This window comes from Marmota marmota, unplaced genomic scaffold (genome assembly GCF_001458135.2).
Source record: "Marmota marmota marmota unplaced genomic scaffold, marMar, whole genome shotgun sequence".
Lineage (NCBI taxonomy): Eukaryota > Metazoa > Chordata > Mammalia > Rodentia > Sciuridae > Marmota > Marmota marmota.
The window spans coordinates 8,604,924-8,619,722 of record NW_026000242.1 but is presented as its reverse complement, the minus strand read 5'-3'; the positions used below and the strand labels follow the sequence as shown (position 1 = coordinate 8,619,722).

Here is a 14,799-nt window from a genome sequence, read left to right as displayed (position 1 = left end):
TCAGTAAAATGAGTCTTGGTCAGTTCTTCCTTCTCTCTAAAGTATATTCTCCTTCAGGAAAGTTCCTGAACCTTTCCTTACTAAGAAAAATATTTCTCAGAGTTAAAAATGATACTTTTCTCTGAGGGAAGAAGATGCAATATTAAAGGCAGGTCAAATTTGTTTGCCTATAGTTGGCCCTAAACACAGCACTAAATTTGAGTCTGAAAACCATCTTTCCAGCAGTGTACATATTAATATAGTAAGTAGTAGATATATCATTAGATTGTGGGCACACTAAAAATTTATTAGGATTATTTTGTGTGTAAGAGAGAAAATAGTCCTGACAATCATGTTGATGATAATAAAAACAGAATTAGCTGAGATTTCAATTTTAGCTGGCATTTAATTTTTTTCCCAATCCTGACTGTTAAGAACCAAGATATTTATTCCCCCCTCATTGAATATTCGTTAGTTTCTAAAAAAAAATCTTCCATCCTTTACAGCAGGAGACAGGTGACAGGCCAACGAGTTGTGAATGCACATCTTTGTGTTGTGACATTTACTGCTCATGACCCTCTGCCAACCTTGGCCTTCAGAACTTACTGGGGCTTCCCGATGGCTTCACATGTTAACTCAAGCGCGTCCCCTTCCCGGGTTAGGCCTTGTAGAGGATAAGTCATCTGAATATGCACTTGAGGCTTATCTGTGTGACAACAACACAAAGTATAATGTTTAGCAAATTATATCATCCAGCAAAAAAAAAAATCAGACTTGCATGCTGCCACAAACCCGACACTACCAGCACTTATTCTCTCCCCACCCGTATGCCTTCAGTAACATCCTTCTAATTAGTTAGTAATCCTGGCATTTGCTCAAATTAAATTGACTAATAACTCTAAGGAGTGAACCGCGAATAGATAAGAGATTCATAAGCCAACTGCGCCACATCAAACATTTCCTGTGAAATACATTTTGTTACATTGAAGTTTATCTCTAAACTCACTCAAGCTAAAGGAAACTCATTTGCCTTCATGCTGAGGTGAAGCCACAGATATTTGTGGTGCTCAGAATTGATACATTTTATCATATATCATATATTACTATGTGACAATATGTTGTGACACTGCATATTAATAAGTTTGCCTCTTCTATGCTCTTGTTTTCAAATGGGAAAGGCGGAAATTCTGAATTCCACTCAAAAGGCTTAGGAAGAAAAGAACTGGGAGGTTTCGGTGGCCCCCAGTAAAATGCTGACATCTCAGCATAAACCTAGAAGAAGAAAGGAAACTGACATTTACTCAGAGCCTATTATCATAGGAACCATCAATGGTAATGGCATAAGTCCAGTTTTAGAGGTGAGAATTCTGGTACCCACAGAATGAAGTAGCTAGTCCAAGGTCATGGAGATAACCTAAGGAGAGAGCCCCATGGAATGTATATTGGGGCAGACTTCTAATTCAAAATTACATTTCCTAATGGCAACCCACAATTGTCACGATGGCAACTATTTGGGATGTTATGTAAGTAACTCTTAATTTCCATAAGCTACTTAAAACTGTGCTTGCTGCTGTGCCCAGTGGTGCACATCTGTAATCCCAACAACTCTGAGGCCGAGATGGAGGGATGTCAAGTTTGAGGCCAGCCTTAGCAATTCTACAAAACACTTGTCTCAAAGTAAAATTTAAAATGGCTGTGGATGTTGTTCAGCAGTAAAGTCTCTTGGGTTCAATCCCCAATGTCATTTAAAAAAAACAAAAACAACAACAACAAAAAAAAAACACATAAAAAAGCCTGATCTTGTGAGTAAGGGTATAGGTATGAGAAATGAATGATGGGTGGTGTAGAAAATGGGGAGAGAAGTGTGAGACATAAGAATTAAAATGGATAGACATACAACTACATTATAAATAAAACCTGAATGAAATTACTTTTTTCTATGCTGAACTAACAAGCTACTAATCCCTAAATCAGTTTTCTCATTTAATTCTGTGGCTCTTTAAGTGTATATTTTTGGAAATGTACCCAAGAGTAATAAGTGTGAGAGGGCAAGACAGCAGTTGGCTGAAAGGTTGAAACAATTACCATAGTTTTACTTTCTCAGGCAATCACACCACCTAAACAACAGCCCCTTGGCCTTTTATAAGCAGTGGTGAACTCATTAACATTCATCCTATGGAATAAGGGAGAGGATGGAAATATGGCTGGGCTCGACCAATTTCACCCTGTACACAGCTCTAGAAGCACACATCGAGGTCCTCTCTAGCATGGCTATTTCTGGATGCATTTTTACAGTCTTGTTCCTGTCACTGTTCTTTCCTGTCTTTGAAAAGCATGTGGCATTCAAGAGCCCCCTCACACAACCACTAATGTGCACTGCACATTAAATTGGCAGTACTTTCTGAGAAACTATGTCACTTGCCAGAGAACATCAAGTTGGCAAGCCCAAAAGCTCCAGCTGACCCTTCCGAGTAACAAAGTTCTAGTCTTGCACTTGTTGGCAAAGGAAATGTTCAAGAGCAAAAATAGCAAGGTTGTTTCTGGATACTGATAACCGGATTTGGAAGGTAGTCATTAAAGAAAGGCAGAAATACTCACAAAGGACAAATGGGATGACCCTGAACTAGCACTGGCTTCTGGGCTGCAGCCAGAACTCCAGGGCACCAGCTTTTAGACCACATCTTAGGCTAAATACAACCACAAGATGATATATGTGGGTCTACTATTTTCGGTGCTATACCCCCCCACCCGGTCCCCCTTACCAAACTGCCACTTGGTGAAGTCCATTTTAAAAAAGATACAACAAAAATTAATGGGAGAAGACTACGACACTGAACATTGATAACAAATGACCAGCTACCTAATAGTTCATACTTAGAAACAGAATGGCAGCACTATGGAGTTTCTGGTTAGGAGACCGCTGTCATTTTATCCCCATGAAACATTCTGGGCAAGGCTAAATTTAGAGCTCAAAATTTGGGCTGGAATGTAACATTTGCTTATGGGTTAATCTATGATCCACAAAAGGGCTACATTTTTCATGCATTGCTGACTTAGGATCATTAATTAAAGAGAAACGAATGCTTGCTGGCTTATGAGGGCAGTTTTCATTGGATTGCCCCCCTTCATGTAATTTACAAGCAAACAGAAAGGGTATGTTTTTCAGTACAGTGCGCTAAGGGTTTTACATGCTCAACTTCCATTAATAATAAAGAAAGTGTTGAAAAAAAAATCTCATCTGCCCTGCCTCTTCAGTATCACTGAGTTTGTTTTAGTTAAATGTTTTTTTATGTTCCTAATGAGCTGTTTACCAGTTGTCAATTACACACATAAATCAGGAAAAACAAGCTAAGGACTTGCTATACCTGGAATTAATATATCAATGTATATAAAAAATCATATGTTAAGCCACAGAAAATACACCTTCAGATAACTGATTTTCCCAGTGTACTTTCTAAGCTTTGCAGAAACATCTACCATGTGTTTAATAGGTACATCTGCCAGTTACCTTCATAGCTGGCTCAAAAGGTAAACATTAATCTTTTTTGTATTACACAGGAAAATGTCCCCCTCCATTGACAAAGGCAGTATTTATGGGCATATTATTTGACCCTGGGCAGCTGAGTTATCTACACACCCTATGAACCAAAGAGAAAGTCTATGTGCCACCATTTGTCCTTGGGTGATGGAAACTTAAAAACAAATTCTGTTCCCTTTCCTTTGTCCCAAAAGAAGAACTTAAGTATTTTCAACAGGTGGAACAGAAACCTTGGGATTCCACTGACACTTCTAGGACTCAGGGATGTTAAATTTTCCCAGGAAGAAGATCCTGGCTGCAATGTAAGTATGTCAAAATATCGAACAATCCAGATGGCTGATTGAGTAGCCCAGAGCTCATCATTTATATTTTAATTATGTCCATAAATCAAATGTTTTAACTCACCAAATCTTTTCTGAAACAGAACCAGACTCCAAGATTTATTTTTAAGTAATGAGTTAAAGCCTAGTACACTTTCTGGGGGATCATTTTACACCTTGGTTGGTGTTGTAAGGCACAAGGCTAAAAGCCAGATGACACTTTCTACCCAAGTGCAATAACTGTCCAGAAATGTATCACTCAGAATGGTTTAATGTCATTATAAAATGGAATTGCTATATAAAAATAAGAAAAATAGTTAGGTCTGTGCACTTAAGGAACATTATAGTTATAGAGATGGCATCACCAACAGCCAATCAATTAGGTCGAGGGATCTGAGGTTTTCATAATACACTGTAATTTTTTTAAAACCCTATAAAAGACACTTAACAAGACTGCTACAGCAGACAAAATTTGTTCATTAGTCAACGTTGCACAGAGGGTTAAATACCAGGAGGCTTTAGGTCACAGTACAGTAGCAACCAATTAAAAAAATAATACTAGAAAGACATTCTGATTTGATGAGACTTTCTTTAAATGTACTTTGCTCTCTCTATAAAGGGGAAAAATATAAAAGGAAACTCTTAAAGAGGTTAGAATGGCTTGCTGGCAGATTACAATTGATTTCATGCCAGTCTGACCTTGCACCACACTCTATGATCTTTTCAGAAGATGAAACTCAAGATTCTGTAAACTGTACTTCAATTTCCTATGTAAATGAAAAAGCACAGTCTTCTCTTTGGAGCCCAATGCTGACACACCAGCCTTTGATTTTTTTTTTTTTTTAAAGGTACTTTGCAGTTTCATTTTACCTGGGATGTCACACTTCCCATGTGGCACAAGGAAGAGCTAAGGCAAAGGGGAAGGTGTCCTGAAACTCTGGCAGGAGACCTACTGCCCCAGGGGCACCTGCCACCTTCCTTCTCTTCCTGAGAACTTCTAAAACAGAGAATGTGGGCATTGGAAATCCTTCCGTGTGCTGAAGGCCCCAGGGCATGAGTGCAAGTCTGTTCCTGAAATTTCATTTGGGACACAGGTTCTCCATGTCCCTTACTCAAAATTTCATCCAATATTCCAAAATACTAGTGAGTATGGGATTTGACATGTGTGGATCAAGGGCTAATTGTTTCAAGTCCTACCAGGGAGAACTCAAGGGCAGCAAGGACACAGATGCTATCACAATGGCTGAGGAGAGGGTATGGGTCAGCCCTTGTGCATTCAAGCAAGGAAGCACTGACTGAAGAGTCTTTGTCAATCAGGGGAGATTACTGCAGTTTGGAGTAGAACGACAATGCAAAGATTAACCTGAGATTTGGTGAGTATTAGAAGCTGTTTGAGCTCAACCCCTACAATATGGTTGTCTAAATTGTTGGGGGAGCACAGCTTTGTAAGGAAAGGAGGGCAATGGTAGCATAAAAGGAGAAGAAGAATATCTTGTCAAAGGTTTGCTTTGTTTCGTCATAATATGTTCAAGGATAATTTTAATTGCTGATATTTTGTTTGTTCTCAAGGTGGCAAACCTGAGAACATGGGTTGTATGAATTATGGCACTTAAAACTTTACTTCCTGAGGTGAGATGAACTATTAAGAGGGGCACAAATCAACTCTGGTAAACTGAGGTGGGACCAAAGAGCCTGTGCCACATCGCCAAAGAAGGCCATTGCCTCTTGTTGAAACTTGCATGTCATTTTGTGGAGAGTAAAATCACTGTTCCACCCACCAGAATAAAATTTTATTCTGCCCTGTTGTGGCAGAAAATTTTGTTCCGATGGTTTTAAAATGGGATAAATCCAGAGCACTTTGTCTTTGAAGAAATCTTCACATATTGGAAGCAAAAGGTTGGCAAAGCAAATATTGCACAAGAGCATTACCTCAGTAAGAAGAGAGCTTTTTGTTGTTGTTGTTGTTTTGTTTTTAAATTCCTGGTAACTAGAATAATGCCAGCATCTGCCACACAGTAGACATTCAAAACATAAGTGCTGAATAAGTGAATGAAAAAATGAGTGAACGAGAAAGTGGGACATGGACTTCTATTCCTCACTCTACTACTGATTTATTTATTTTTTATTTATTTATTTATTTTTTTCTACTACTGATTTAAAAAAACAAAACAGACCATGAATCCATCTTTGTCCTTGTCACAGAATATCACCGTATTTTCTTTATGAAAGTTAATCCAGCTCCCAAAATTTGAGGTTTAGCCCACGAATTACTGTTTATGTCCTTCTATTTAATTACACAATTAATTAGCATTTCTGGTATATCTCAAAGTGGAATCATAAGGGAAATCATAAAAGATGTGGTTTTACCACTCTTTTTAGAGGTCAACTTCATAACCATTTACCCTTTCACAGAATCAAATTTTGACCTTGAGTTAAAAACCATTAAGCCAAGGGTGTACACAGGAAGTCTAGTTTTGCTATGTAAGCATTTGATATACACAGCAAAATAGACACCTCTTTAAAAACTATACCAGGTCAGTGAGAAGTGGGAAGTGCGTCCTTAGGAACACAGGCCTCTTCCTGCTGGATGTGCCTTCCGGAGGCAAAGACCTTTTCCCCGAGGCTCATTCAAGATTTGCTTGTCATGTATCTGAACCAACATTCCCTCCTTCTATTCTAAATATTAGTTACTTGACTTCCTGTTCCTTTTGCTGCTGCAGAATCTATAACACTTAGAACGTTGGGAACTTGGAACTGCCACTGCTCTGTGTTAACACACAAAAAATGACAAGTTAAAAAAATTAGCTCCAATCAGGGGGGGTCTCTGTGTCTTGATTATTTCTCATACGGAATAATAAATACTGAAATAACCTCCCTGAAATTCAATTCATTGCTTTAAAAAAATAAAAATAAAAAGGAGAGTGGAAGGAAGAATAGTTTCTGTTAAAAAAAAAAAAAAAAGAGTTTGGAGATCAGACAGAAACAGGCCAAATCTGAAACCGGCAGCTATTATGCTTTGATGAATACAACCTGGGAACAGAATTGATGGGGGAGAGAATGTGACAGAGGAGCCACTCTTGGAAACTAAGTCTTATCCTCCACTCCAACAGGAAAGAGTTGCCAATTTCCAGGTTTTTCTTCCTCCTTCACCGCAGGGAACTATCAATACCAGAGAAACATTTATTTTGTCACAGATAAAGAACAAGTTTTGATCATCTCCTCAATGCCCAATTTTCCCCCAGATGAGGGAATGAAAGGAAAAAATCTACCATACTCTGGACCTTGGATGAACAGGAATATGGATTTATAAAATACCTATCTACATCTAGTCAATAAAACTCATTTTGAAAATGATGCCCACATACACGATTAACTGTCAGCTGCTGATCAGGGCAGGCAAGGCATTCACACACGCATTTCTAGAGGTTTTGTTTTCATTCTCTCTTTCAAAACCCATCTCTTCATTATTTCTCTTTTTATAAATATGCACACACACATGAAACCCTCACAAAATGAGTATTTTTGCAAAACATGATAAAGAGTAAGTTTATGATGGGTGAAATCAAAGACACACAGCAGTCATTCAAGAGCTTCACATTTGCCTCCATCCATTGTAAGGCTTTCCTCCATTCTACACAGCAATCTGAATTCTATACTGAGGGTCACAGCTTCTCTTTGAATCCCCAGCTTACGTCGATATGTGTTGCCACCTTGATGCTATTTAGACAATTTTCTTTTAACGTGCAGACAGTGAACTGTTCTCATTTAAACAGGCTTTCATTTGACAAGAGTGCATTCCCTCAGATCTGAAACTCTACCAACCATGCTACAATTGTATCACGCGCTGCTATAATCAAGCATGTTGTAAATGTGGGCAACACAACGTATATAGACATTTGCACGGAAAAAAAAAAGCACAGAAAGATTTTCAGGTCATATAGCTCAGAACATTAAAAAGCAAAACTGTTCTCTGCATAACATCTAAGAAAACAGAGCTTTGAATTCTAGCTTAAGAACATAATTATTTTCTGTTTTAAACATTTAACTGCATGCTGCTGCTGTACCCTTGCTGGGTCTCAGAAAGAAAGCTAGGAAACTAAGAGCCCTACTGTATGTTCTTCATTCCCAGCCACGTTCCTATGAGAAAACCTTATTAATGAGCTTGCAAACGAGCACCCAACAGGGAAATGTCACAAACAAGAGCGGCTAATGCCCCAGAAAATCAAATAACTGAACACTTGGCTGATTGTGGTGCCTTTCATATTTATAATAAAAGGGGGGGGGTTTAATTCACTGATTTTGAAGGGGTCAACACCTTGCTGAACAAAACAACTCATTTATTTATGTTCAGAAATCTCCAGATGATAAATTACATTGATGTTAATCACTTCAATGCATACTACACAATTAATATCTGTACTCACCAAAAACTTAAGGATTATTAAAAGTATGACAGCATACACATCTGGCTGATTTTTCACATAATTGGGCACAACAATTTCTCCTGGTACCACAAATAAGGGTACTAACAAACAAACACTGCAAAATTCTGGTTCAATTAATTAGGACTTAAATTCACAAGACAAAAGCAATTCCAAGTTGCAGCTCAAGCCCGGTTGTCTCCATCCAGAGTACAGCTTTCCTCCGTTCTGCACAGAAATCTGAATTCTATACTGAGGGTCACAGCTACATAGTATGGAGACACCTACCTTACATGGAGACGTATACCCCTTTCCTCTCTTATCTTTCCTCTCTTCATTCCTTGTCATACTTGAAGTATTCAATGGCATGCAAGTGGCCACTGTTTCATTTTTCCTTTTAACATTATTTTTTTTAAAAAAGATATAACTTATACAGGATTCAAATCTATCATCTGTCCTTGAACCCTATTCATAACCTGGTTAACACTCATTTGTCTTAGATGGGGTAGAGATATTTCCATAAAACTTCATTGGCCAAAATAGGCCAGGGTTAAACCAACTGAGCATACTTAACAGCATTCAGATCAGGATAAATTGCCCCAAGGTGGTCTTATTCACTCAAAGTAGAATCTGAGGCCCTTAGGGGGACTCAGTACTTCCTGGTGATAATATCTATCATTGATAGTATAAGCAATCTTTTTAGGTAGCAAGGAAAAGGACATTTAAAAAAAGAAAGTGTGCCTAACAAATATAATTAATACATTTACATACATTATTACATAGGTCTTGGTTAGGTTAAAGCAATAAAATGATGTAAAAAAAATGGATCTTATAAAGCAGCCCTAATAACTCTGAGGGAGAAATGGACTCTTCAGATTGTAAGCTAAATGTGGTAAATATGTGATCTTATTTACCTTTCCAGATGTATAGCTATAAAAGGAATTTTGAAGTGATCCTAAAAAGGCTGAACTGCAAGCTTCAAGGGTCTGGGTCAATTAAAAATAAGGTGTAATGTTAATCCTCACAAGGTATCCACAATTCAATTTCTATGTAGATTGGCTACTGAACAAATTAGTCTAAGACTCTCGTGCCTTCAGAAATCTACTCTTTCCTCATGACCATCAATATATGGTTCTGCCTGTCTGCAGAGAGGACTGCTATGAGGGACTGGAGTTGGTCCACTGCCCACCACTGGTGAACAACTGGCAGACTGTAGAGCCCAGCAACTGAGTGCTACAGTCACTTGAGGCACGCAGCTCTTGTTATTGCATAGCTACTGGTGTTCAAGGAGAGGAAACTTGGTAGGAAATAATGCAGCAACGTGCAATTGTGTTTGAAGACGTGCTTAGGGAATTCCTTTCCAGCTCCAGAAAGTTCTCAGCAGTTCTCTAGGAATAGAGGGTAGTGAAATACCAAGTGACTTTCTTGAGCACTGACAGCCTTATTGAAGATTTCAAGCCAGACCTAACATTCCCATTTGAATTATACAAAACTTTATAATTCTTAACCATCTTTTACATAAGAGATTTCTCCTTATTTATATTCCAAAATGGAACTTCAAGGATAAATTGTTTGTGTGGCTTATGTTGGATAAAAGATGAGAGAGCTGTCCACAAAATAAATGCCATGTTAGAGTTTGAAATGATCACATCCTCATCTATGGAAGATGTTAAAGTCCCTTCCTATAGGTAGAAGCCAGGGGCACTTTGTTATATTGAAGTCAAATGGATTCACTTATAGAGCCTTATTACTTTTCTTGGAAGGACGAATCTCTTGAATCTGCAGGATATGGAAGCAAAGGTTTATAAGGATTAGTATCAAGTTTTTCCAAGGTGGAGAAGATATACTGCTTGAAATATTTTTGCATTTGGAGGAGAATAATTTTGTAGGTGGGTGGGGCTACATTTTGTTTAAAAGACACCCTGGGAAACTACTTAAAGAGTTTAGGGGCAGAAACTGGGCGAATATCTACTCAGGACTCACAAAGGAGCTAATGTATTATTAAAGCTAATGGGCCCCTACAAAGAAAGTTAATGGATATTAAGTTTGCTTAAATGAATTACATATTAACAAAGTCACAAGAAATCTACTATCTGCCAATTTAGATAATATCTGATCATTTCTGTTTTCCCATTATAGGGACATTATACCACAATAGTTTTAGTGATATGAAAATTATAAGCATGATGCTCATAATGAAGCTATATAATGAAGTGGATGAAATGAATTAACAAGAAAAACCTGCATTATATAATGTTAAATTGAGCCAAACTCACAGAGTAAGAAAAGGTTGGAATGGGAGGGTCTCTTACAAGCAACTTTTAAAAACTTTCCCTGCCCCTAGTTTGCTCAGAGAATTGAAACATGGTAAGGAGTGCATCAGGTTGATCCGTGGCCTCCAAAGATATGTACAAGTTCGAATCCCTGAAACCTGTGAATGTCACCTAATATGGGGAAAGGGTTTTTGCAGATATTGACACCTAGGTCTTTTGGTCTCCAGAACCGAGAGAATTAATTTCTATTGTTTTAAGCCACCAAGTTTATGGTGCTATAATTTGTTACTGTGGTTCTAGGGTACCAACATAAAGATTTACAAAGGGTAACACATTTCCTTCATCAGATTCCCAACGTCCGCCATCCCAACCAAACTTTTAAAACATTTTCATTCTGTATATTCAATTATCACCTGAAAGTTTTCAGAGGCCAAGTTACAGAAGCCTTTTGATGAAAAGTGAGAAGCTGGCTACTTGGCCATAACCTTGGCACAAGAATGAATTTGGGCAGAAACCAGATTGCTTTTTTTCCTCTGATGCAGAAGGGTCTAGAGGAGAAGATGCGGAGAACATATTTAGTCTACAGGGCACCATAGGGAGACAGCCTTACTCACTACAGTCTAGTTTTTATTGATGAAGCCATCAAGATGTGGCACTTATCCCGAAGAGTTTGACTTTCAACTCACTGCTATAATTTAACCTCAAACAGAAGAGAATGTGCAATTAAAACAAAATGCTGATGTGGAATGGAAATAAAACACCTCCTTTAAAACAAAATCCAATGCTTATTATGTGATTGAAAAGGGAGGGATTACTCCAGAATTTGAAGTTGGAACAAAAATGATGACTGTCTATATTCAAAGAAATCAATTTTGCATATGTTAAAGCAGATTGAAATCATTTCAGTTTTTCATTTGGGTTAAATGTAGAATTCTCATACTCTCACTGGCACTTTGTAAGATGACAGTATTTCCTTAAAACACTCCTTTGATTATTTTTCTACCAAGATGACAGGAAAAATATTCTATCAATACTATATAAAATGTATGTATGCATCTAGCAAATGGCATCTGAAGAGGTTCTAAGTAACTGCCGTGCTATGCCCTCAGAGTAAGATGCTCAGGTACTCACACTGTACTTCTAGATACCGTTGGGTCTGCAAGTTTCCGGTGACCGCAGGGTGCTCCACTTGACAGATCACTGGGACCCCGTCATCCTCCTTGTTCACCTTTAGCATCAGCTGACTGGTCACAGTGTACATGTCCGACCACTCTTCCACCTCCGATTTGCCTAGCAGGAAAGGAAATGTATAAACAACCAGAGATGGTAGAAAGAATTTGCATCATTCAAGTTTTAAATTCTCTTCTTTCCTTCCAAACTCAACAATACTATTTTAACAAATATAATGGAAGTTACTTGGAGAAGGGAAATCTGTGAATGGATAACTGATAAAAAGATTGTTTCCCTTAAGTTCCTATTTTTCAAACTTACAGAATCATATTTAAGATATATTCAACCCCAAGCAGTATACAGTATTTTTACTGAAGTATATTATATGCTTCTTCTATCTCAAGCCCCCTAAAAAGTCAGCAAAAGGTTGAACCACTTTGATATCTGGCTGTTCCAAGGTATTTGGAAGGAGGAAAAGCAAAGCATTTTTCACCCTTACAACTATCTGAACTTGAAATATCTCTGAGGCTGTCATGCCATTTAAAAATTCCAGGACGTCATCCAAATCCCCTAAGTAATTCAATCAGCAGTGGAGATATAAACAACCCTTTTTGCCTACCCCCATCATCAACAATTAAGAGGGAAAGTAACTAAATGGATTTACATAATTGAAATTGTAATTGAAATGTTTAAACTCGGAGACTTCTGGAAGACCACAGAAACGCAGTGGCAGTGGGCTAGAGCAAAGTAAGATACAGGGCTTTGGGCCAGATGGGAGACACGTCCAAGAACACCCAGAAAAGCAGGCAGGAGGCTTCCGGATAGAATGAATAGGCTGGGGCAGTCCCTTCCTGAACCCAGCACTCCCAGGAACATGGCATAACATTAACTTTCTTTTAATGTTTTGTACTTATCGGTACACATTTAATGGCTCAGTTCACTTAGACAGAAAAGCAGAGGGGAAATGAGAAACTCCTTCCTTCTAAAACCATACCTAGGAAATAGGAGATTTAAACAGAACAAGCTTTTGGAAACTTGAGCTGTTAGATATAGATTTCTCTGTTTCCATATATAGATTTCTGTATCACCTTTCTAAAAGGGTTTATTCTTTTCTTCCTCACACTGTTTATTTATTTAACAAGCACACAGACAGCACTTAAGTTGGCCCAGGGGCTAGCTTAATAATGCTTTACAAATATTCACTCATTTCACTTTCATAAGAATCCTATAAATTTATATTATTATTTTAGAAGAAAGTGTTAGGCCCACACTAGTTTTCGGTCAAATGACCAGAGTAGGTCAGTCCTTTCTTTAGAATACTACTTGGAGGTCAACCTTGAAAAGAAAGGAATCTGAACACAACATATGTGAAAGGCTTAGGATAAGTGGCAAAATATGGTCCAACAGGGTACAGGCTGTCTCCTTTCTCTGATGCAACAGCTGAGGTGGCAGGGATTGAGGACTTAGGAATCAAACCTGGGATGACTCAATACTGAGGGAGAGCCAACTGCAGCATGACTAAAGGAATCACTCGCACTGCTCCTACAAAGGCAGAGATGCAAAAGAACAGACCAGTGAATTGGGCATCTCAATTATAGGTTTCACAAGGGATGTGGTTACTGTAAATTCATAACTAGGATAAAATTCTTTGTCTACTTAGTGCAGCCTCTCTGGAAGGAAAGCACATGGTCAATACAATCGATAGTGCAACAGATATTAGAATCTGGAATTTTTAAAAATGTTTATAAAAATATGGGGTTTTGACCCAGTCTGAGCCACCACAAAATGCAGGGATTTTGTGTAATGAGAACTGAGGTACAGAAATGGTCTGAGCTGAGGGAATACCCCCAACAGTGGCTCTTCTGGCATGAAGAGTTCTAGTTTTCAGGTTTAGTTTTCTCCAGGCATCTGAATAGAGCAACAAATCTCACCATGAACCCTCAAATCACACGAATGGGTATGAATTAGAACAATGCTGTTATGCTTTGGCCTCAGATGTCTTTAGTAATTGATTATGAACCATACCTAAATAAATACTTTCATTTAAGGGGCATGTTTTGCACCTGTTCCTAATTTTCACAAAGGCATACTTGCTAGAATCAAGGACCAACTAACAACTTCAGTACAGGGTGGTTTCTCTGTTACCTTTGAGCTCCTTGTTCCCTTTGAACCATCTAATAGTTGTGGCTGGTTTGCTGGCCATGGCAGTGCAGTTGACTTCAATCTCCTCGCCTTCCACCGCAGTGTCTTTCTGGATATCGATCATCAGGTTACGTGGTGGGACTGCAGATTAAATATATGTGCTTTGTAAATACAAAATCCATTTCTAGACATATTCTTCCGTTCATCAGAAACTAGCACTACTGCTATCAAAAAAGGGACAAAATAGTGGACATTCCTGATAGGAATTTAAGACAAACCATCACAAGAGGAGCAAATGCCTCAGGCAGAGGGAAGAGAAGGGCAAAGCCATCACTAGATAAAATGAGTTATGCAAGATCAGTTAATTTTTCTCTTAAATGTGTCATATAAAATGACCAGTTTTCCACTATTAAATCATCACTAACAGTGCTATGATATAGGTATTAGTTATTCATCAGTCATTACAAAATTGATCAGAAAACAGATATAAAACAAGGAGGAGTACACATTATTGAAATTACTGTCCTTACCTGGAAGCCCCTGAAAGTAATACTTCTGAACTCAATGCTTGGATTTCAATCTTCATATAAAAGATTTCAAAGTCTATCAACAAAGGTCAAAAACTGGGGGTCCCTCAAAAGAATCACTCACCATAAACATACACAGAAAAATTACATCAGGACCAGTTCTATTTAATTAAACAGAGTCACAGAAATCCAGAATGCAATCATGTTCTCCAATGGACGGCATATTAATAAAACCCTTTGAATATGAAGATGCAATAATAGAGGGAATGCCAATTCTCTTGAAGTAATTTTCCATATTCTGAATTCCAATGGTCCTGATTTTAGAAATGTAAGCAGATTTAAATAGAATTAAAACTACTCTTCTATAAGCACATTAAAGATATGTGTGATAAAACAGCCAAAATAAAAGATTTTAGGGCTGACATACTA

General features: G+C 38.0%; 1 protein-coding gene across 10 annotated transcripts in view; it reads right to left on the bottom strand.

Moving 5' to 3' along the window:
* Cadm1 (cell adhesion molecule 1) overlaps positions 1-14,799 on the bottom strand; it is a 326,958-nt gene that overhangs the window by 49,334 nt on the left and 262,825 nt on the right. For all 10 annotated transcript variants that reach the window (XM_015489851.2, XM_048795866.1, XM_048795860.1 and 7 more), the window contains exons 4-6: positions 13,847-13,984; positions 11,663-11,821; positions 586-685 (exon numbers count right to left, since the gene is read on the bottom strand). In XM_015489851.2, the coding sequence (XP_015345337.1) occupies positions 586-685; positions 11,663-11,821; positions 13,847-13,984 (397 nt within the window). The remainder of the gene's footprint in view (positions 1-585; positions 686-11,662; positions 11,822-13,846; positions 13,985-14,799) is intronic.